This window comes from Rousettus aegyptiacus, unplaced genomic scaffold, assembly GCF_014176215.1.
Source record: "Rousettus aegyptiacus isolate mRouAeg1 unplaced genomic scaffold, mRouAeg1.p scaffold_m13_p_6, whole genome shotgun sequence".
Classification (NCBI taxonomy): Eukaryota; Metazoa; Chordata; class Mammalia; order Chiroptera; family Pteropodidae; genus Rousettus; species Rousettus aegyptiacus.
In genome coordinates, this window is record NW_023416309.1 from 106,907,949 (window position 1) to 106,929,093 (window position 21,145).

Here is a 21,145-nt window from a genome sequence, read left to right on the forward strand (position 1 = left end):
GGTTTAGCTACAATAGCAGATCACACACAACCTACACAAAGATCACATCCTGAGCCCCTGGCAAAGGTGATCAGGAAGAGTATGCCACTGGGACACACGAGACACCTTCCACGTAAGGCCATCTGGCTTGGGCTGAGAAACAAAACAAATCTTCCTAACACATCGAAATGAACAAAGAGAGGCTAATAAAGTGAGAAAACAAAGCATGCCACAAATGAAACAGCAGGAGAAAGCTCCAGAAAATAAGCTAAACAAAATGGAGACAAGCAAATGGAGGCAAGACAGAATTTAAAATAACGATTATAAGGATGCTCAATGAACTTAGGGGGAGAATGGATGAGCTCAATGAGACCTCAACAGAAAGGTAGCAAGCATAAAAAAGAACATAGAAACCCTTAAAAAGACCCAGACAAAAATGAAGAATACAGTAACTGAAATGAAGAATACACTAGAAGGATTCAACAGTAGATTGGATGAAGAAGACGATTAAATCACTGAACTGGAAGACAAAACAGCAGAAAACACCCAATTAGAACAGCAAAAAGAAAAAAGAATTTGAAAAAATAAGGATAATTTAAGAGACTTCTGGGACACCATGAAACAAATTAATATCTGCATCATAGGAGTACCAGAAGGAGAAGAGAGAGAGCAAGGGATTGAGAATCTATTTGAAGAAATAATGACAGCAAACTTTCCTAACCTGGTAAAGGAATTAGACATACAAATAGGAAGCACAAAGAGTCCCAAAGAAGAGGAGTTCAAACAGATCCACACCAAGGCGCAACATAAGTAAAATGCCAAAGGCCAAAGACAAAGAGAAAATCTTAAGAGCAGCAAGAGAAATGCAGCTACTTACTTATAAGGGTACCCTCACAAGAATGTCTGCTGATTTTTCAACAGAAACTTGACAGGTCAGAAGAGACTGGCGAGAAATATTCGAAGTTGGAAAAAACAAGAATCTACAGCCACAAATACTCTACCCGGCAAGGCTTTCAATTAAAATAGAAGGTGAGAAAAAGAGCTTCCCAATGAATTCAATGAGGTAGCAGGATACAAAATTAATATTTGGAAGTCAGTTGCATTTTTACACACCAATGACGAACTTTCAGAAAGAGAAATTAAGATCATAATTGTGTTTACAATTGCATTGAGAATAATAAAACACTTACGATTCAAATTAACCAAGGAGGTAAAAGACCTGCTCTCAGAAAATTGTCATTGAAAAGAAGAAATTGAAGAAGATACAAATAAATGAAAGCATACACAGTGTTCATGGGTAGGAAGAATCAACATCATTAAAGTGGCCATACTACCCAAAGCAATCTGTAGATTCAATGCAATCCCTCTCAAAATACCAATGGCATTTTTCAGAGAGCTAGAACAAATAATCCTAAAATTTATATGAAACCATAAAAGATCCTGAATAGCCACGGCAATCTTGAGAAGGAAGAATAAAATTGGAGGTATCACACTACCTGATATTAAACTATACTACAAGGCTGCAGTAATCAAAACAGCATGGTACTTGCATAAAAACAGATACATTACTCAATAGAACAGAATAGAGGGCGCAGAAATAAATCCACACCTAGATGCTCATTTAATATATGACAAAGAGGAGTAATGATAGTCTCTTCAATAAATAGTGTTGGGAAAACTGGACAGGTACATGTGAAAAATGAAACTGGACCCCTGTCTTACACTGTACACAAGAATGGACTCAAAATAGATTAAAGACTTCAATGAAAGACCTGAAACAATAAAACTTCTAGAAGAAAACAGGAAGTAATCTCCGATATTGCTACTAGAAATTTCTTTTTAGATATACCTCCTCGGGCAAGGGAAACAAAAGAAAAAATAAACATACTAAAAAGTCTTTGCACTGAAAAGATTTTGCACAGCAAAGGAAGCCATTAGTAAAACAAAAAGACAATCTACTGAATGGGAGAAGATATTTGGTTATGATACATCTGAGAAAAGGTTAATATCTAAAGTATATAAGGAACTCATACAACTCAACGACAAAAAAAAAAAAAAAAACGACACAATTAAAAAATGGGCAGAAGACCTGAATAGATATTTCTCCAAAGAGGAAATACAGATGGCCAATAGACATATGAAAAGATGCTTGAGGTCACTAATCGTCAGAGAAATGCAAATTAAAAAAACAATGAGATATCACTTCACATCCGTCAAAATGGCTATCATCAATAAGCCAAAGAACGGAAAGTACTGGCGAGGATATGGAGGGAAGGGAACCCTCAAACGCTGTTGGTGGGATTGCAAATTGGTACAGCTACTCTGGAAAACGGTCTGGAGGTTCTTCAAAAAATTAAAAGTGGATCTACCTTTTGACCCAGCAATTGCACTCTGGGTATTTATCCAAATAAAACCAAAACAATAATTCGTAAAGATCTATGCACACCTATGTTCATGGCAGCACAATTTACAATGGCCAAGATATGGAAGCAACCTGAATGCCCATCAACAGGCAATTGGATAAAAAAAAAAAATCATTGTTCATATATACCATGGACTATTACCCAGCAATTAAAAAAATTGAAATCCTATCATTTGCAATGACATGGATGGACCTAGAGGTTATTATGCTGAATGAAATAAGTCAGGCAGAGAAAGATAAGTGCCATATGATTTCACTTATGTGCAGAATCTAAGGGCGGTGGGGAACAAACTAATCGAAAACAGACTCACAAATATAGAGGACAATCTGGTGATGGCCAGAGATGGGGTGGTGCCCCATGGGAGAATAGGGTGATGACTTAAAGAAGTACAAATTAGTAGTTGATAGATAGTCATGGGGATGGGGAGCTTGGCATAGGGAACGCAGTCAGTGGTAATGTAATAGCTATGTGGAGAGCCAGAGGGAAGATAGAGTAATCGGGGGGATTGTTTCATAAATTATCTTAATGTCTAAGCAATGTACTGTATTCTTGAAACTAATAATAAAATAACATGCAAAAAAAAGTGAGGGGAAAAAAAGGGTCCTTTGGACCTGATGGTTAAAAAAATAAAGGACAGGAAGAGGGAGGCAGAATAGGTGGTCGGAGTGATGGGAAGTCGTAAGGACTCAACCCATTGCTGGCTTTGAAGATGCAGGGGGAAGGGCATGAGCCAAGGAGTAGGGGAGCCCCTAGAAGCTGTGAAGGCAAGAAAATAGATCCTCTCCTACCTCCTCCAGGAAGGAACGCAGCCCTGCCAACACCTGGAGTCCCGTGAGACCCACATCGCACCTCTCAAACTGTAAGACGGCAAGTCTGTTTCATTTTAAGCCATTAAGTGTGTGGTCATTTGTTACAGCAGCAACAGAAAACTAATACGGGAGCATGAAAGGAGTCTGATACCAGCGTGAGGACTGGGAACAAGACAGAAGGACATTCGGATGTCGTCTATGGCAAGGGCTTTAGGATGGAAATAGTCGCTGGAGGTTCCTTCTGTCATATGCTCATTTATGGGACATGGGAGGGCACGCGTTTATGTTGAAGGAATGAACAAAAGGATTCAGAAGCTTTGTAGATGAGCTGCTGATAATAATGCATCAGAGAAAGCTGTGACAGTGCAGAGAACCGAACTGAAACCAACTGCGACATTTCAGATGAGGAAATCAATGCTGTGGTCAACCACGGCGTCTGAAGGGGTTAACTCTGCTGCCTGAGTGTGCCTACTCTTTTTTTTCGGTGGATTAATGAATATGCTGGAAATTACTTATGAATGAAGACTAGTTAACATGATCCAATTGTCATAATTGTGACTTTGTTTCTAACTGTTAAGACTGATCTCCCCCCCTGTACATCCTGATGCAAATAGGAGAAAAATACTATTCACCATAGTAGTACAAAACATTTAATTAGCTTAAATTGCTCTGAATAGGAAATCTAGAAATAATAACTTGGCTATAAAAATCTAGTCACTTCCCATCAGATAGAATTCCTAGTATTCAGAGAATAAATACATATAAAATAAATTAGATAAAAATTCTTATATATTTAGTTTGATGAAAATGGTCAATAAAAATATTGCCCCAAGTTTTCTTGGTTAAAACAATTCAAAACTCAGAAAATTGTGTCCTTCCCTCCCCACAATGCTTACAAATCCTTTGGCAGTAAAATTGAAAAAGAACAACAAAGAATAAGTAATTCTAATAACTTGGCAAATAGCTCATACTTACAAAAAGGTAACATAAAGTTATATACCTTTTAATTTGTCCAATAGTCTATCAGATAATATATGCTATTTGTCAAAATATACTTAGTCATCTTAGTCATGGGGTAAAAAAAAAAAAAAAAAAAAAATCTTAGTTCTCCAACTGATTATTTAGCTATACAATACAAAACACTCAGATGATTTCAAAAACCAAAACGACTCATTAATAACTTACTGCATTTAACAGTTTCTGTCCAAACATTTGGCATTTCTGTTTGAAGTTGTACTTTAGATTCCCAAATGCAAAACAAGCACAATTTTAGAGGTTAACTTACTCTCAGGAAAGCTGGAATAAGAATCTAGAAACAGTTCATCCACAGGTCTCTGCCCGTCCTGGAGAAGAATTCACGTTCGTTTTGGGTCACTACTACATCATGCTTTTAATTTCTTGTTTATTGTGAATAGTCCCATTTTAGACTGATTTCCGAAAAGGATTATGGTCTTAATTCAGCTGGGCTGCCAAAAACTCTGTGCTCACATCACATGGTGGCTTCTTTACAGTTTTCTGTTCCTTTGTCTCCCCGCCAATTCCTCAGCAGGGAGTGTGTAGTTGCAGATGGCTGGCTGGACATATCAAAACATTAGGAACTATCAAACCAAAAAGAATTTAGTCTTTCTCAATTAGCTTTTTCATGAAAGACCCTAATAGGAGAGTTAATCCCCAAAAACAATTTTGAAAAGAAAGATAAGTAAAGAGACAGTTCAGAGAAGAACAGAACAGAGAGACATGGTAGGGGGAGAAGGGGAGATTTAAAAAACAAAACAAAACAAAACAAAAGATAGCTGGAAGTATACCAATGAGGTCTGAAAGTAACTCAAAACCTTTCACTGAAATTTAGTTCTTAAAACCTCCATCTGGAAATATGGCAATGAAACACTGTGTTTTTTCAGGGTGACAAAACGAACTCTGAATTTCATCTGCATCTCAGTTGTATAGCATGCCCAGTAACCGCGGCATCTTTTTTGGGGTGCAAAATAGGTGTATCTTTAGCAATTTAATAACAAATCATGTCTACTCCCAAGCCCTACAGGCTTGTTATTTCTGCACCAACTCGCAGAAAACACATAAGTCTCTTTGTAGGTAACCACTGGGTTTTTGTATGTCCTCTTTTCCATATTGTTAAGAAACATTTTTGAATAGGTAAGAGCTGCCATTCTTTTGTGAGCACTTTACGTAAGTCAAAGACAAGGCAGCTCCAAAACTTCTTGCAATCATGATGTTTGTCTTTAGCTTGCAGTCAGTAAGACTAAGCTCCTCTGCATTATAATTACTTCCTGAACATGCAACTGGAGGGGAAACAATGTGCTCTGCATGCAATTCTTATATCAAACAGACTCATCTGTGTCCCATTGTCTACGTGAATCACGTGAAAGCTTCCTTACCTATTTCCCATTCCCTCAATATTCATTCAATCACGTTTCCTCTTTTGTTAATTATACGAGTCCACAAATTGCTCAGCAAACCAAATAGAAACAGATTGAACTCGTTAATGCATGAGATGGTCAAACCTAAAAAACAACAAAAAAGAAAGACTCCTGATTGTTTCTGTATATTTGCTGTTTTCTGTAGAACACACGAAACCATCACATTTCCTAATATCGCCAGCGCTTTGTTCACAGGGAATATGTTAGGAAATTTTTTTTCAGTCACTTTTTCCCCCCAGAACTTTGTATCCATGATAGAGCTCATGTGTTCTGACCCTACATTGGTTTCCAGACCCCGTTCTGTTCCTTCGAAATGTTGGCCTCGCTCTTCACGTGTACAGCCCCGTAAACTCAGCCCCACCAGCGCAAAGCAAGCCCATGCTCATTAATCTTCTGTGTCAGCATTTTCTTAAACAAGTCATATGTCTTTGCTCTTCTAGATAAAGTTTAGTACCAGCTTGCCATTTAAAAAGAAACAAGTCTTTTGGGGGTTTCACAAGTGGAATGGCACTGATTTTACAGTGTAATGTACTTCCTTAGCATCACACTCACTGTGTGCAGGTCACACTCAAGCATTGCCACACTTATATAACAATCTCACCAAGTAGGCTCCATTGTAATCGCCCCCATTTTACAGATGAGAAAAGTGAGACCCAGGAAGTTTAAATAACGTGCCCAAATTCACACAGCTGGTGAGTAGCGGAACCTGGGTTAACACCGTGACCGCCGTCATCAATCTGTGAGCTCGAATAAATGCTCTGCTGCTTCCCTGTGTGTCTGTTCATTCGATGGTTCTCACTTTACATGCACACGTTTACAATTCTCCTTGCCTTAGCTTTACACATTTTGCAGCAATATCCTCCAGTGCCAGAAGCCATGTAGGTTTCATGTGATGGGCTTTGCATCAGGCTAGAACATTTCTCTTGGATTCCTTGCTGGCCACTGCCCCGAGTACTTGGCACCATGGGGCTGTGAAGCCTTTGACACTGTGCATGCAAACACAGAACCACCTGATTTGTAAAGAGAAGAATGCAGTGGCCAAGAAGCCCGGTAGAGAGGGAAGCTGAGAACGTCTGCTCAGAACCCGGAGATTTTTCTGTTCTTGCTTCTCATCCTTTCTCAGACCCAGCTGCACTGCCCGCATTTAGGTTTTATCAGATACTTCCCCCCAATTTTTCTTTGTTTCTTAAAAATATAACAAACAAATTCTACTTGATTCTGTTTTATGGTTTTGTTATTTTGGGAGTGGGGTGGGGGGGGAGACTTGAAAGATCCTTTGTGTGATATGTACATTTTTATTTGTAGTTGCATTTCTCAGGTATATTTTGGACTACCTCCTGCTTATACAGGACGTTGCTTGACATAGTATAATTTTCTTTTTCTTTTCACCTAGTCTGCAAATCTTTTACTTTCCATGACGGAATGTCTCTAGGATAACCAATCCACTTTGTCCAGTCATCTGATTTTATACTTTCTAAATTAAGTTTTCCTGTGGTTTTTCATTTCTCCATTTCCACACTGATCATGTTTTTTCTGTTCTTTTTTTTTTTCTTCTTCTTTTTTTTAAAGTTCCCATTATCCTTTTCTCCTTTTCTCATCTGGAAAGTTAGAACTTTCTGGTATTTCATTTTCCTGGTGATTACCCTTAAATATTGACAAATATATTTGAATGTATGTTACTCCGGCAATGTAAAAAAAAACCAAACAAACTATATTTCTATCTATTTTCTCTCTATGATGTGCTATGTATGTGTCTTGATCCCAGCCCTTATAAGTTAAGTGCTTCAGCATATTTGGCCCTGAAACCTTAGCTCTACTCCTTACTAGCTTTGCTAGTAAGCATAAGAGACCTATCTTGGAAGCCTCAGTTTCCTCACCTATAAGATACAGAGTCTCCAACAGGGTCATTCAGGATTTACAAATTTAGAATTTGGGAGCAGTGTAGGGATTAAAGAAAAAAATACACGTATAGTATTTAGCACAGTACCAAGCAATGAGTGAGCGCTCAATAAATACTAGAGATTACACTCCGTCATCTTGGTCAAACTGGAAATTATGTATTTAATTACCAATCTAATTGATAAAAAAATTGATAAGAAATACTACCACCTTGATTACTTAACATATATTTCTTTGATTACTTGTAATGTCAAGCATATTTTAATAAAATTGGTAAGTTATCCGACTAATAAATCTGTCCATTTTTTCCACCTATATTTCTGTTACTCTTTTATTCCAGGTTTTTTTGTTTTTGTTTTTGACCCTGATCGAAAATGTCTTAAATCATTCACTTTAAAAATAATGTTACTTCCTTCTCACTTCTAGTGCTGCTGAGAAGAATGCTGATATAACTTTGATTCTCATTAATTTGAGGTATTTTTTTTTTCGCTAGGATATTTTAGGATTTTTTCTTTAACCAGAAGTACATGAAATTTCATGACAATCTACTTTGGCGTAGCTTTTGTTTTTGTTTTTTCTTTGTCCTGCATGGCACTTTGTGGTCACTTGCAATAAAAAAAAACTTGTTTTTTTTTTTTAAGTTCTGAGAAATTTTCAGCTAATACTTTAGTCGAATACTGCCTTCCTTCTAATCTTTCTATTTTTTCCCTGGAAGTTTATCAGGTAATTGAAATCTATTGTCCTTGTCTTACCTTTCACCTATGTACCATCTCGACACTGGAAAACAATCCATTTTCACACCATGTACAATCTTTCCAACATATAACTTTTGTAATGTCACTCTCATTGCTGCCCCCACAGTATCCTGGTTTCTCTGTAGAAACACAGATGTTTTATCACCTGGCCCTTGCTTCTCTCTCCAGGTTTCCTTTGCCTTAACCCTTCCTCCAACTCCAGTCATACTTAGATATGATTAAATGAATGCACCACGCTCTCATTTACCTCTTTCTGCTCTCCTAGAATGAACCCCTCCTCTCAACTGGCCTTCATGTGATGAAAACATCTGTCTGCCTAATCCTTACTTGTCCTGCAGGGCCCAGGTCTGACCTCTCGTCTCTAATGACCTCCCTGGCTTTCCTTCCTTGTGGTTTAGATGTGGCTTCCTGGGTCTCCAATAGCACACCATTGTTATTGCTAGCACCTCACCATATTTTATAGTATGCACCTCACCATATTTTGAACTAATTATCATCTCTTTCCCACCATAGATTGTAAACTACTAAGAACATACTACAGAAACTTGATCTCTGTACACTCCATGGAGTCTGGGATATGAAAGTTGCTCAAAATATATATTTTGAATTTTAAATGTATAATGTTGACTGTGAGGGAGAGAAAACAAAACAAAACAAAACAAAAACAAAAGTCAGAAAAAAATCACTCATTTTTTTCTAGAAGCCTGGTTATGACATAAAAGTCATGGTTGGGTGGTAGCCATAATGAGTTGTTTTGGTCAAGGGTAGGTTTTTTTAAAAAATATTTTTTGGAAGAGGAAGGAAAATAAAAATAACAAAAATACAAGAGAAATTAAATAACAGATGGAATATTGCTTTTTGTTGTTGTTGTTGTTCAGGGGAATAAGAAAGGATTGGACCAGAACCAATATGGAAAGAAAGCCTTAAAATAGAGAAGCGAGAGTTTCTTTGTCACAAAAAAAAAAAGAGATGAAAGTGAGAACTGAGAGAATTTTGAAATGTGACAACATGAAGTAAAGATGTCACCCCCAAGAGTTAAGATATTTTTCTGTGAAGTGGGAAGTGAATTCTAAGGCCAGACCAACAGTCCTGCTTGGCCGCTGAGGAGAGTGTTAGGCGTCTGGAAATAGGGGCAGGAGAATGAAAGGTGTTTGTTTACCTCAGGCAGGTCAGGGATGCTCCAGTCTCACTGAAAGCTCTGCTGAGGCAGGTGGTTCTCCTTAAAACAAAGGGAAAATCTGTGACATTCGTCTCTGATGATATCGTATTTTCAAAAGCCATTTATTGCTGACTGAAATCATTGGCGAATCAACAAAAGTATCAATGGCTACCAAAAGTGATAAATGCTGAATCGCTTACAGACTCAAATATGCTTAAAATGAGCAAGAAAGAAAAAACATAGTTGTCGAATGGGTTGAGTTACTCAAACTAGCATCAGCGTGAGTGGTGGGCACAATGACAAAAATCGCAATTTAAAAAGTTGACATATGTATTGCCAAATTTTGTGACTTTACATTCTTTCTTACAAAAGGCAATTTGCCTAATGCATAATGAAATATGGCTTAATAGTGTTACTAATATTCATCAGTTTTAAATTTATAAAGTAATGTCATTGGGTCTACACAGATTTCTCCTTTTTCCTTACTTTATATATAAGCCTAACTGTTAAGTTTAGAGCTCCTTGAACATCATCATCAATTATAAGGACATCATTACAAGCTAGGGGTGGATTTACAGATGCAGTGCACAGCCCACTGGGCTTGAAAGAACTAAGCAATACTGCCATTGAATCATCACCATATTTTTGGTTACTAATCTTTTGTTTTTCAGATATTTGATTGAATCTATATCTCTTAGATTTTACATGAGCTTTTTTCTTCATAGAAATTATTTGCTATTATATAAGCTCAGATGCTCAGCCTTTTTGTAAACTATCCAGTAAGAGCTTCAAACAAAAGTGTATCCTCCCACCTAGAAGTCTTATTTACAATATACAATCATTACTCTTCTACACTACTCCACAAGTATTTTTTGCAAGTTTTCTGATTCACTTTGTGTAAAACTTAAAAAGCTGAACAAGATGTTGGGCTAGTTACCTTTCAATTGATCATCTGCACCAAAATAGCACACGGTGACTAAGGAGTGATCTACCATATGATCCAGCAATCCCTCTACTGGGGATTTACCCCCAGAGACTTGAAAACCCATATCCGAAAAGATATTTACACACCGATGTTCACAGCAACATTATTCACAGTGGCCAGGACATGGAAGCAACTGAAGTGTCTTACAATAAATGATTGGCTAAAGAAGCTGTGGTACATATATACAATGGAATATTACTCAGCCAGAAGAAGAGTTGAAATACTGCCATTTGCAACAACATGGATGGACTTTGAGATAATCACACTAAGTGAAATAAGCCAGACAGAAAAAGTTGAAAATCACATGATATCACTTACATGTGGGATATAAACTTAAAAGCAACAAATGAACAGGACAAACAAACAGAGACTCACGGACATGAACTATAGACTAGTGGTTACCGGAGTGTAGGGGATGGAGGGAGGGGAGTGGTAGACAGGGTAAAGAGGGGACAAATATGTGGTGGCAGAAAGAAATCTAACTATAGGAGGGGAACACGCAGTGTAAATATATACGTGTCTTATCGTTAAAGTGTACCACTGAAACTTACTGGATTTCGTTAACCAATTTCACCATAAAAAAAAAAAAATTTTTTTTAAATAGCACACAGAATGATTTTAAAAGACAATCACAAGATTTCTACCAATTGTTGGACGGTGCTGATCTGAATGCTCCCTCCAAAAAGTGGCTGAATAAAATATAACAAAAATAGAGATCAAATTTAAAAAAATATATAAACATCCAAATGCCAGAAATGAAGCAGGGACACAAGGCTAAAACGATTGCTAGTTTAAGCCTGTGAATTTTTGAGTGTTTTGGCAAAGGCTGATTGGTGAACCAGCTAAAATATAATTCACATACAAGGATAAAATAGTCACATCTTTAAACAAAATACGGGTTTCTCTTTCACAGATAACTCTGAAAGAATTACTAATAAATATCTTTGGGAAGAAGGAAGTTGAACCCAAAAGGCAGTACTTGGATGTTAGAAATTAATAAATGTATTGGTAAACTAAATAAATATTGACCATGTAAAGTATGATGACAATGACTGATTTGTGTATTAAGCACGATGTGGGAACTAAAATATCAAACAGCAATTATATGGGAGAAGAAAGAGGTGTGATCAGAGCTCAGTTTCCTAGAAATCTTGGAGTTCAGAATGAGGAAAGAAATACTGATGAACTTTAAAAGTTCACTCTCCAATATGGTGCCCACTAGCTGATTTCTAATGGGTTAAGTTTGAATTTGTTAGAAATTGACACAATTCAAAATCCAGTTCCTTCACCTCTGGCACGTGGAGGGCTTAGCAATCATCTTTCTCTTCCCAACAAGAAAAAGTGGAGTGAACTAAAAATCGATGACATACTTGGAACCACTGGAGACTGAGGTTTCAGGGCAAACCACAGTCCTGAGATCTGGAATAATGAGCTTACAAAGGCATCGAGAGACCTACTGTTTTTGGAATTCAGACAATGGCCTGTGTTTATCCAGGTTCCCACTCATATATGGCTTTCTTACATATAAGAGCTGGTGTTATTCCCAGATGTGGAATATGCGTTCCCCAAAATTAAAATAAATTAAGCAAAAGTTGGGCTTCTTGGTTGGTCCTAAGGAAGGATAGTGAAACCAGGTTATTTTTGGTGGCTTGCAGAATATTCCAGGTGGCTCCTATCCAGGTTATCCCTAAGAATTCTACCATTAGGGCAGGTCTTTGGACCTCTGCTGGACATATTAACCAGGTTTGGTTGGTTATATGAGTCACCGCTGCACTCAAATCAGTCCAAGTCTGCTCTTCAGTTTCCAATATCATCACATCATCAATATGATGTATTACACTGGAGACCTGCATCAAGTCCAAACCACTTCTGACCAAATTAGGATAGCAAGCTGGTGAGTTTCGACAACCCTGTGACAGTCCACTAAATGTATACCAGGATTCTTCCCATGTGAAAATGAACTACAGCTGGCTTCCTTTTCAAGACAATAGAGAAGAGAGTGTTTGAAAAAAAAAAAAAAAACAGTAACTGAGCATAGGTCTTTTTCAGCATACTGTATTTTTTTTTTTTGGTATGGTTGAAACCATGTCCAGAACTGCTGAGGCTATGGGTGGTACCCCTTTATTTAAGTTTCATGGGTATACCATTAGTCTCCATGAGCTTTAAGCCTCTTTTATGAATCACATAGGGTTACTATTCAGATAATTCATTGGCACCAGTACGCAATGCTTCAGCTTTTAACATGTCGATAATTAAAGTGCTAATCTCTTTTTCATACCAAGTACAGTAAGTCCTCAATATAGTAGGTTGTTGATAGGTCCTGAGACTTTAAATGGAAGGTCTATAAAGAAACCAGTTTTACCATAGGCTAATTGATATACACGAGAGTGAAGTTTCTATGGCATCTCATCAATGTTATAATGACATTGAACAAAACTACATATTAATTGAGGGCCTGCTATGTTATATACTGTTTTACATTTTCTGCATGGGTTTGGGCGGTTCTATTGGTTCCTATTTTGCATGTCAAATTAGGACTGGCCAAAGAGCAGACTTTCGCGCCTTCTGTTTATAGTATTAGGTAGGGGAAGCAATCTCTAGTCAGACATAAGATCCATTCCAGTAGCACATTCAGGTAAAGGAGATCTGACCAATTTATGTAAAGTTTTTTCAAAAATCCCAATTTTCATCTAATCTTTCTCCCTAATCCCATCAACTTTTGAATCTCTGTATCCTCCCAATCTAAATTTAGCTACCATTAAGGCTTCATCAGCAGGATTCACATGGATAACCAGATAAAGAGATATGTAGGGTGAGGTCCAGAAAGGTCTCAAACACAAGAGTCTTTGCACCTGTGGAGTTAGGGTGCACCCCTACCTCCAGCACATGAACATGTTCACCAACCCAGAAGCTCTCTGAACCCAGTACTTTTGAGATTTTATGGACACCATCGGGTAGGCATGATGAGATATTAACTCAACGTTTAACTCCTCTCTCCTCGCTGGAGAATGGGAAGTGAGGCTAAGAGTATTAGGTTTCAAATCCTGGCTTGGTCATCCTGGTGACTAGCCCTGGTCCAGGAGCCATCAGAGGCATCTCATTAGAGCAAAAGATATTCCTATCACCTAACAAATTCCAAGAGAGTTAGGAATCTGTATCAGATGCTCCTATTGGTCAGGAAATGACAAGGGTTTTAGGAGCTGAGTGTCAGGAATCAGGGACAAAAACGAAATAGTAGGAGGAACCGGGAGCAGAGACATGTGTATTTCTTTTACACAAGTGACTACAGAGAACCACGACCACAGCCAAAATCAGCTTACCTGGAACAGAGGCCACTAGAGCCACTAGCTGATAGTAACAAACACTTCAGTGGTAATTTTGATAAATTGCTGGGGGCTGAATGTGGACTAGGTGACAGTGAGCCGCTCCTGGGGTCACTGGTGTTAAGGGGACCAGAAGCAGGCGGGGTAAGTGGAGGAAGGTGCTGAAGGGCACACCTACTGACAGAGTTCTAGAACCAAGACAGAGGATGAGGGAGGAACTATTCTGACTTCTCTCTTCTTCCACCCTTGCATTTCTGGTGGCTACTTCCTATTGGGTTGCTCAGTCCCAACAGGAAGCCAGCCATCAGTGCTCCACAGAGGTCAGCCTTGTCCAGAGAGGGATTAGGAAAATAGAGAACAGACCTAGCACAAGATCCATCCACAATAGAGTTGGAGTAGTAAACTTTTTCCTTTTTAAAAAATCCTTTCTTTTGTATCCATTTTGACCTCTTGTTTTTTGTATCCATTCATCTGCTCTCAGGACATAATCCTAATAAAAACCCAAACTAATGGCTTCAAAAACAATCGTATTATGATAGCTTTAGGAAACTATGCCCAGTTTAATTAATATTTTAAAACATTCACACCATATCTGATATTAGTTATTCAGTAGTCTGCAAACATTTCTATAATGTTTAAGAAAATTTATAATTTATAAAGAATGTAAGCAAAGAATTCATATATTGTTAGGTGAAATGGTTATATGTGTTTTGATGTTATACACTGAACAAAACAAGAGGATTTGTTGCTTGAGTTTTAGAAGTAATTTAAATAAATTCAACTCTCACTATGAGTTCACTTTTATAGGACACTAAAGACTCCTAAATAAATAATAAACTATAGATCACTTATCATAGATTTTGAAATGCTCCAGATGTAATTATAATGTATGTAAAATATACAGATAAAATATTTAATTGTATTAAAACCTTATAAAGTAGGTTTATAAGGTTTTAATACAATTAAAAGATTAAAGCACAAAAATAAATGAATAGAGAATACAAATAATTAATAGTAAATGAAATGCAAACATATGAAGCTTCAATCTCACTATAAGTTTAAAAGTAAATTAAAACAATTTCAATATTCTATCAGCAAATATGCACATATACCTAATTAGGAAATTATATGTATGATAATGATTCCAACTCTATGAAGAATGCACTAAAGAAAGATGAAAATAGTTAAATATTTTTGGTATGGAGAAATTGTAGTCATTCTCTTATTCAATTTCTGTATTTTTCCCCATTATATAAATTTCCTTCAGTGAGCATAACAATTTTTTTAAAGTTATAGAACATATCACCAAAAAAGCAACAGGAATACTGCTTGGTTTTCAAAATTTTTTCTGGTGATAATCAAAATGAAATATCTATTGTTTAAGAAAAAAAATATGTAAAGCTGACAAAAGACGTGTGTGAGTGGTGTGTGTGTGTGTGTGTACCCACATGTGCGTACACTTATATAAGATAAAAACTACTTTTAAATAACTGTAAATGATGATGAGGGATCAGCACCCCCTGTCAATCCTAAGAACTTAATTTAACATATTCAAAATATAAAAAATCCGAAAAAATGCTGCTATGACTCCCACTGTTTTCAAAAGGTATATTTGAACCGCTTTCCCAATGCATGTGCTTGTTCATTTGTGAGCCAAGGGTCTCCTAACCCTGGATTCAAGACGATTTCTGAAAAGCTTTCAGAGGAAGACTCTTGGGTTGCACTTGGGAGTTAAAGCAATCTTATGAGCCTGATGTATCACAAACTAGCGTCAGCCATCGCAAAGCTTCTGGCTGTGGAAGACATCCCTCACATACTTCACTAAGAGAATTTTTTAGTAAATGTCGTATTTTAAGAGTCATGCTGCAAAAAAGTTCCAAGTTTGTAGTTTTATTTCCTCAACACCCAATGCCTACCTCTTCAATAACTTCATTAATACTCTGTAGTGCTTTTATCACTGATGTTCTATCACCCTTAAATTTGAGGGGAAGAAGTCTACGGCCATGCCACCCTGAACAAGCCTGACCCCGTCTGATCTCAGAAGCTAAGCAGGGTCAGGCCTGGTTAGGACTTGGATGGGAGACCACCCAGGAAGACCAGTTGCTGTAGGTGTAAAAAATAAAAAATAAGGGATTGTAAGCTGACAAGGTCCTTGCAATCAGTGAAGTCAACCAAGAGTTGCCTCGCATCAATAAATAAATAAATAAAAATAAAAATAAATAAATTTGAGGGGAAGAATAATTTAAAATTTATTCATTTATTGACTAAAATATACAAAATATATCTAATATTGATGTTAACAGTTTTTAAAATTATACATAATGCACATTATCACATATAATGCACGCTTATATGATATCAGCGAGAAATGATTAGGCCTGAGGTGTTATGGGTCATCTGAATGAGAAAGGAGTTTCCACTTCATGGTTGTATTAACCTCTTCATCAAAATCTCCTGCCTCCTGCTCCTTAGAAAGCTCTACGAATACCTAGACAAGAGACAGAAAAGAAGGAAAAAAATGATCAAGTTGTTGTCTTCCAAATAAACAGGAAAAACACTTGTCACTGTCATGTAAACTTTACAGAGATGACACAAAACCGTGAAAGGTGACTCACCTTTTCCAACGTACACTGAGAGAGGCTGTATTCTTCCAGGTTAAAGCTATGTTTTACTGAGAGGAAAAAAAAAAAGGACTGGTAGTAGATGCTTATGATTTACTACCAAGAATTTTTTTAAAGTCATACGAGATAAAAATGCAAATCGTTAATATAAATCGCATACAAAGCTGAATAAACCCTTGCTAGAAGAATGAAATAATGAAAAGTCAGTGAGTTAAATACATATCGAATTGATCTCGGTTTTAGAACTTTGTCATATTACATTTTGACAATATGTGTTTCATTACTTAGTCTATGTGTGTTGGGGAGATACATAAGTTCCTGAGGAACTAACTGTATAACTGACTGATACATTCTTGCACGTGAGGAAGACTTCCATCCCACTCCATTCCCTTTAAAAGGACTTCCGTGTGACTGTGCTTCAGCCAGTCCGCGTGCCGTCCCAGCTCTCTGGCAGGCTTCCCCACCAGGAGTCCACATGAGAGTGGCCACCAGCTTTACATATTCATGTGTTTGCAGTTCACTAGTTACACACGGAGAATCATCTAAGTGTGGGAGCCACCCTGAGGTGCCAGGGAGCTGGAAAGAAACAGCAAATCCCAAAACTCCTGCCTTTGGGCAGTTTGCATTCTAGTGGGAAAAATATGGGCATCAAATAAGCAAGCACTTAACTATACACCAAAGTAAATGACAATAGCTACTACCGAGAGAAAGAAAACTGGGTAAGGAAAACAGGATGTGCTGGGTGCTCTTTTACAGGAGGTAATCACGGAGCAGAAACCTGAAAGCGGTGAGGAAGCAGCTTGGATATTCAGGAAGTAGAATTCTGGGAAGAAGGATTAGCAAGTGCAAAGTCCTGAGGCAGGACTATGCATGTCTGATAGCGTTTAGGACGAGCTTGGAAGTCAGGGTGTCGAGAGCGGAAGGAGAAGCCAGAGATTTATATGATCTCGAGCATCATGAGCCACGTGCCATTCTAGGCTCTTTCTTTACAAATGAGCCCATTGAACCCTCCTAACAACCCTGCGAAGTGGGCACTGATGTCATCCCTTGTTTTAGAGATGGGCCATCTAGACGTGCGGGGATCGAGTAATTGACGTTGTCCAATGCCTCCTCTCTGGTAAGCGGCAGTGCAGGGATGGGAACCAGAGGGCCTGGTGCTGCCGTCTGAGCTCTTGGCCACCATGCTGTGTTCAGAAATTCCACCATGACGGTCTGCTGCTGGGAATGACCCAGTTAAAAGTGGAAAAATGATGCTGAAAAGCGGAAGCAGGCAATTTCAAGTGGCAAGAAGAGTTAGGCACAAATATGGGGAACGGCCTTAGGGGAAGACACAGATAATTCGCGCGTCATTAACAGGAAGCGGAACACACAGCACAGACACAGGGAGGTTTCCTGCTGCCTTTATTTTATCACTGGAATAAACAAAAACAAGGGCATCAGCTGAGGGAGAAAAGCAGGAAGGAGATGGATAGTAAGAAGAGGAATGACGTGATAATTGAGGGCGCTCGGTGTGAACAGACTGTGCCAATGTAAGCAAGGCAGACGAGACGAAAGGCTTAATGTCACAAATGCAGTCAACCCAGTCGAGCACAATGGTGTGTCTTCTGTAGCTTCCAGCTGCTTTGGAGACTAACCTGCTTCCCAAGGGTTGGATTAACCAAAATTGGGATTAAATCCCACCATTATCTACCATTAGAATTCTTAAAATCATATCCTACAGGGCCTACCTTTAAACAGTTATCACATGATTATCTCCCATTAAATTATGACCTAAGTCTGAATTAATCCTTTCAAAGTTTTATTTAAAAATGATCATTCTTACCTGCTTCTAGTTTGTGAAAGGCCTGAGACAGAGGGTGAACATCCGCCATGGGCAGTTTATAGGTCAAGAAGGAAAAATTCCTGGGAATGGGAAAATGTAATATTTGACCACGAGTTTCAAGGGGAAAAAATGACAATCAAAAGAAATATTGGTATTATCAACAATTTTTTGAAATAAAAGTAATGCAAGTTAATATATGGCTTACATATGGAAAAAATAAAATAATTTATCAATGGACAATTCTTAAAATGGCTTTGGCAGCTGGCTGTTAGAAATAGTTCTCTAAGAAATGATCCAGCATAATTAAATTTATGCTTGGTTTATGTAAACCTTTTTCTTGTTGAACTCATATATTCTGAATTAATCCCTTTGATTAGTTCCAATAAGGTTGAGACTAATTTTAATTCAATATTCATCTCTGTCACCAGAAAGCTAAGGAACAAGAGATATGAGTTTGGGAGAGAAGGATATAGTAGTAGAGGAATTCAAAATGCTTTAACTAAAAACTTCTCTGACCTCTTGAGGAGAGAAGAGCCAAGACTGATTTCTGGCATCTTGTTTCCACGTGCCACTTCTGGCTGTATGACCTCATGTCCCATTCTCAGTCCCTTCCCAAACGGAAGTTTGATGCTCCCAGGTGGCCCCGAAGCTGCCCAGCCCTGCAGGACTGGCCCTCTTTGGTCCAGCCCCCAACCCAGTCTTATCATTCATGATCTCCCCACCTATATCAAAACTGTTTCTCGGATTTGTGATGCCAAAGGTCTAGGAATAGGACTGAGTTATATGCCCTGGTATATCCTTTAGGTGATGCCATTATATTTATACTGTGCTAAAATGGAAACAGCAGTTTTATGTTCTGCTTCTTTGGGTTACTTATCCACCCAAGGAATTTCAAATTCAGTTTCTGCTCAACCTCTATGCCGTTCTGCCATTAACATAGATATATACACAGACACACACATACATATATGTACACACACACACACCTTTCTAGTCTCCGTTTTGAAGCATGAAAACTTCATTAAAGGAAGACTCTAATGATCTCAGCTGCTATTTGGTTTCTATGTGGGGGATCTACCCTAAATAGTCATATCTTTTAAATTATTAATATTTACATCTTTTAAATATTTACGGGGAGGCCCGGGGAGGGTACCATGGGCTTGACTACAGTCTCATGTGGGTTCGAGTTATCATAAATTCCTTCCCCGTAACTTTCCCAAGTCCCCCCCCACCCAGAACTGGGGTCAGCCTTGGATGGCTGAGGATACCCACATAGGGTCCCCAGGCTTCCCTGGGAGACACAGCTTCCTGTGTAGCTCCCAAATCACATAATCTGGAAGATTCGACAAGTCAATTTTTAAGATCCCTAACTTTTATTACGAAGTCAAATCACCCCAACGTTCTCATAGTGCAGAAAAGGAACCCCTGAGCGGGTAAAGCCAATAGGTTTCTCCATGATCAAAAGGTCCTTTCACCTTTCCTGCTGTGCGGCCTGTGGGAAAAGTTTCAGAATCTCAGAGTGCACCAAATTCACTTGAGAAGTTTCCTTCACTTTTAATTCTAGATTATAATCCTTGCCAAGTTTGTTTTTCAGGTGCTGGATGGAGCCAATGTATCTGTGGGCAAGAAGGAAGAACTCCAGTTGAGATGGTCATCGTGTCCTTTTCATGGGGAATCTCAGGTCGAGGGTCAAGGACAGGCTCTGGTAAGATACCCACCTCAGTCGTCCAGACACCATGATGGCGATGCGGTCACAAATGGCCTCGGCCTCAGCCAGGTAATGAGTCGTCAGGAGGGCCCCCTTCTCTGTGTTTTTAATGGCTGTCTGGATCATCTGCCTGAAGTGAGCCCAAAATCAGCATCATTGAAAAAAGAAAGAAAGAAAAAAAAGCATAAGAAAAAAGGAGATGGAGGGGAAATTTTATAGACAAAATACAGTTGGTAAATCATATTTAGATCTCAATTCAAAAACAAAACAAGGAATGTAACTATTAACTAGCTTTTTGATAACATAAAGGAAAATTTTTAATATGTTTAGGTGGGCTAATGGTATTCTGGTTATTTAAAAACACCTTCTATATCTTTTGTAGAAACCGATTGAAATATTTACAAATAAAACACATGCTGCTTAGTATTTGCTTCAAAATAATTAGAGAGTGGAGAAAGGAAGAGGGTGGAGGTACAGATGAAGAAAGATTGAACTTATATGGATAACTGTTGAAACCAGGTGATGGGTATAATGGGTTCATAAATGATTTCTTTACATTTGTATAAGAGTTCCAAGACAAAGTTCTTTTTAAAAGTTGGAATAATGTCAGACGGTAACAAATATGAAACCAGATTGGAGGATTTTATAAGTCCAAATGGAAAGTCCCAGATATGAAAGTAAAAAGAATTAAAAAACTAAGAATAGCTGGATAAAAAAAAATTGACAGTTAGGTAAAAGGGGGAAGAAAGAAAATGGGGAAATTGTGTCGGTAATGTCTAAGGAAACAGAGACATCTCAATAATTAAAGACAAAATAAAACACATTCCACACTGTAAGACCTAAAACAAAATACTTAGAAGTTTTTTGTTTTGCTTTTTAAAATTACAAATACCACATGCGTATGATGCACCATTAGAGAATCTATTTGTTAAATATTTGTTTTCCTAACACTATGGATTATCTCCACTAAGTTGGGAACCAATGCATTTGACTTCTAAGGTCAGTTTTAAAACGCAACTTTTACATCCAGTTCATACTTCTGGCTCTAAGAGTTATAATTCTCACCACATCTGCTGCTGTCCTGCTGGATCCATGCTCGTAGACGGTTCATCCAGAAGGAGGATAGATGAATTTCCCAGGATGCTCAGCATAAAACACAACTGCAATGCAGAGAAACAGCCCGATTTGCTGTCACCACCGTGTCCACCCTCAGAATAATGTCACACC

The 21,145-nt window shown here is 38.0% G+C and overlaps 2 protein-coding genes and 1 pseudogene across 8 annotated transcripts in view; 1 reads left to right on the plus strand and 2 right to left on the minus strand.

The window, feature by feature from the left end:
* ABCA9 (ATP binding cassette subfamily A member 9) overlaps nucleotides 1-4,606 on the minus strand; it is a 50,780-nt gene extending 46,174 nt beyond the window's left edge. Inside the window, exon 1 of the mRNA XM_016143648.2 lies at nucleotides 4,497-4,606. The gene's annotated coding sequence lies outside the window, so the exon portion shown is untranslated. The remainder of the gene's footprint in view (nucleotides 1-4,496) is intronic.
* Nucleotides 4,607-5,697: 1,091 nt separating this feature from the next.
* ABCA6 (ATP binding cassette subfamily A member 6) overlaps nucleotides 5,698-21,145 on the minus strand; it is a 63,650-nt gene continuing 48,202 nt past the window's right edge. For 4 of the 7 annotated variants that reach the window (XM_036223542.1, XM_036223540.1, XM_036223539.1 and 1 more), the window contains 5 exons: nucleotides 20,984-21,078; nucleotides 19,929-20,048; nucleotides 19,686-19,826; nucleotides 18,211-18,290; nucleotides 16,465-17,603 (listed from right to left, as the gene is read on the minus strand). In XM_036223542.1, coding sequence (XP_036079435.1) covers nucleotides 17,362-17,603; nucleotides 18,211-18,290; nucleotides 19,686-19,826; nucleotides 19,929-20,048; nucleotides 20,984-21,078 — 678 coding nt within the window. In that variant the 3' untranslated portion in view covers nucleotides 16,465-17,361. The other 3 variants (XM_036223543.1, XM_016143651.2, XM_036223544.1) reach the window with 3 other exon arrangements.
* LOC118604819 lies at nucleotides 15,761-15,879 on the plus strand (annotated as a pseudogene).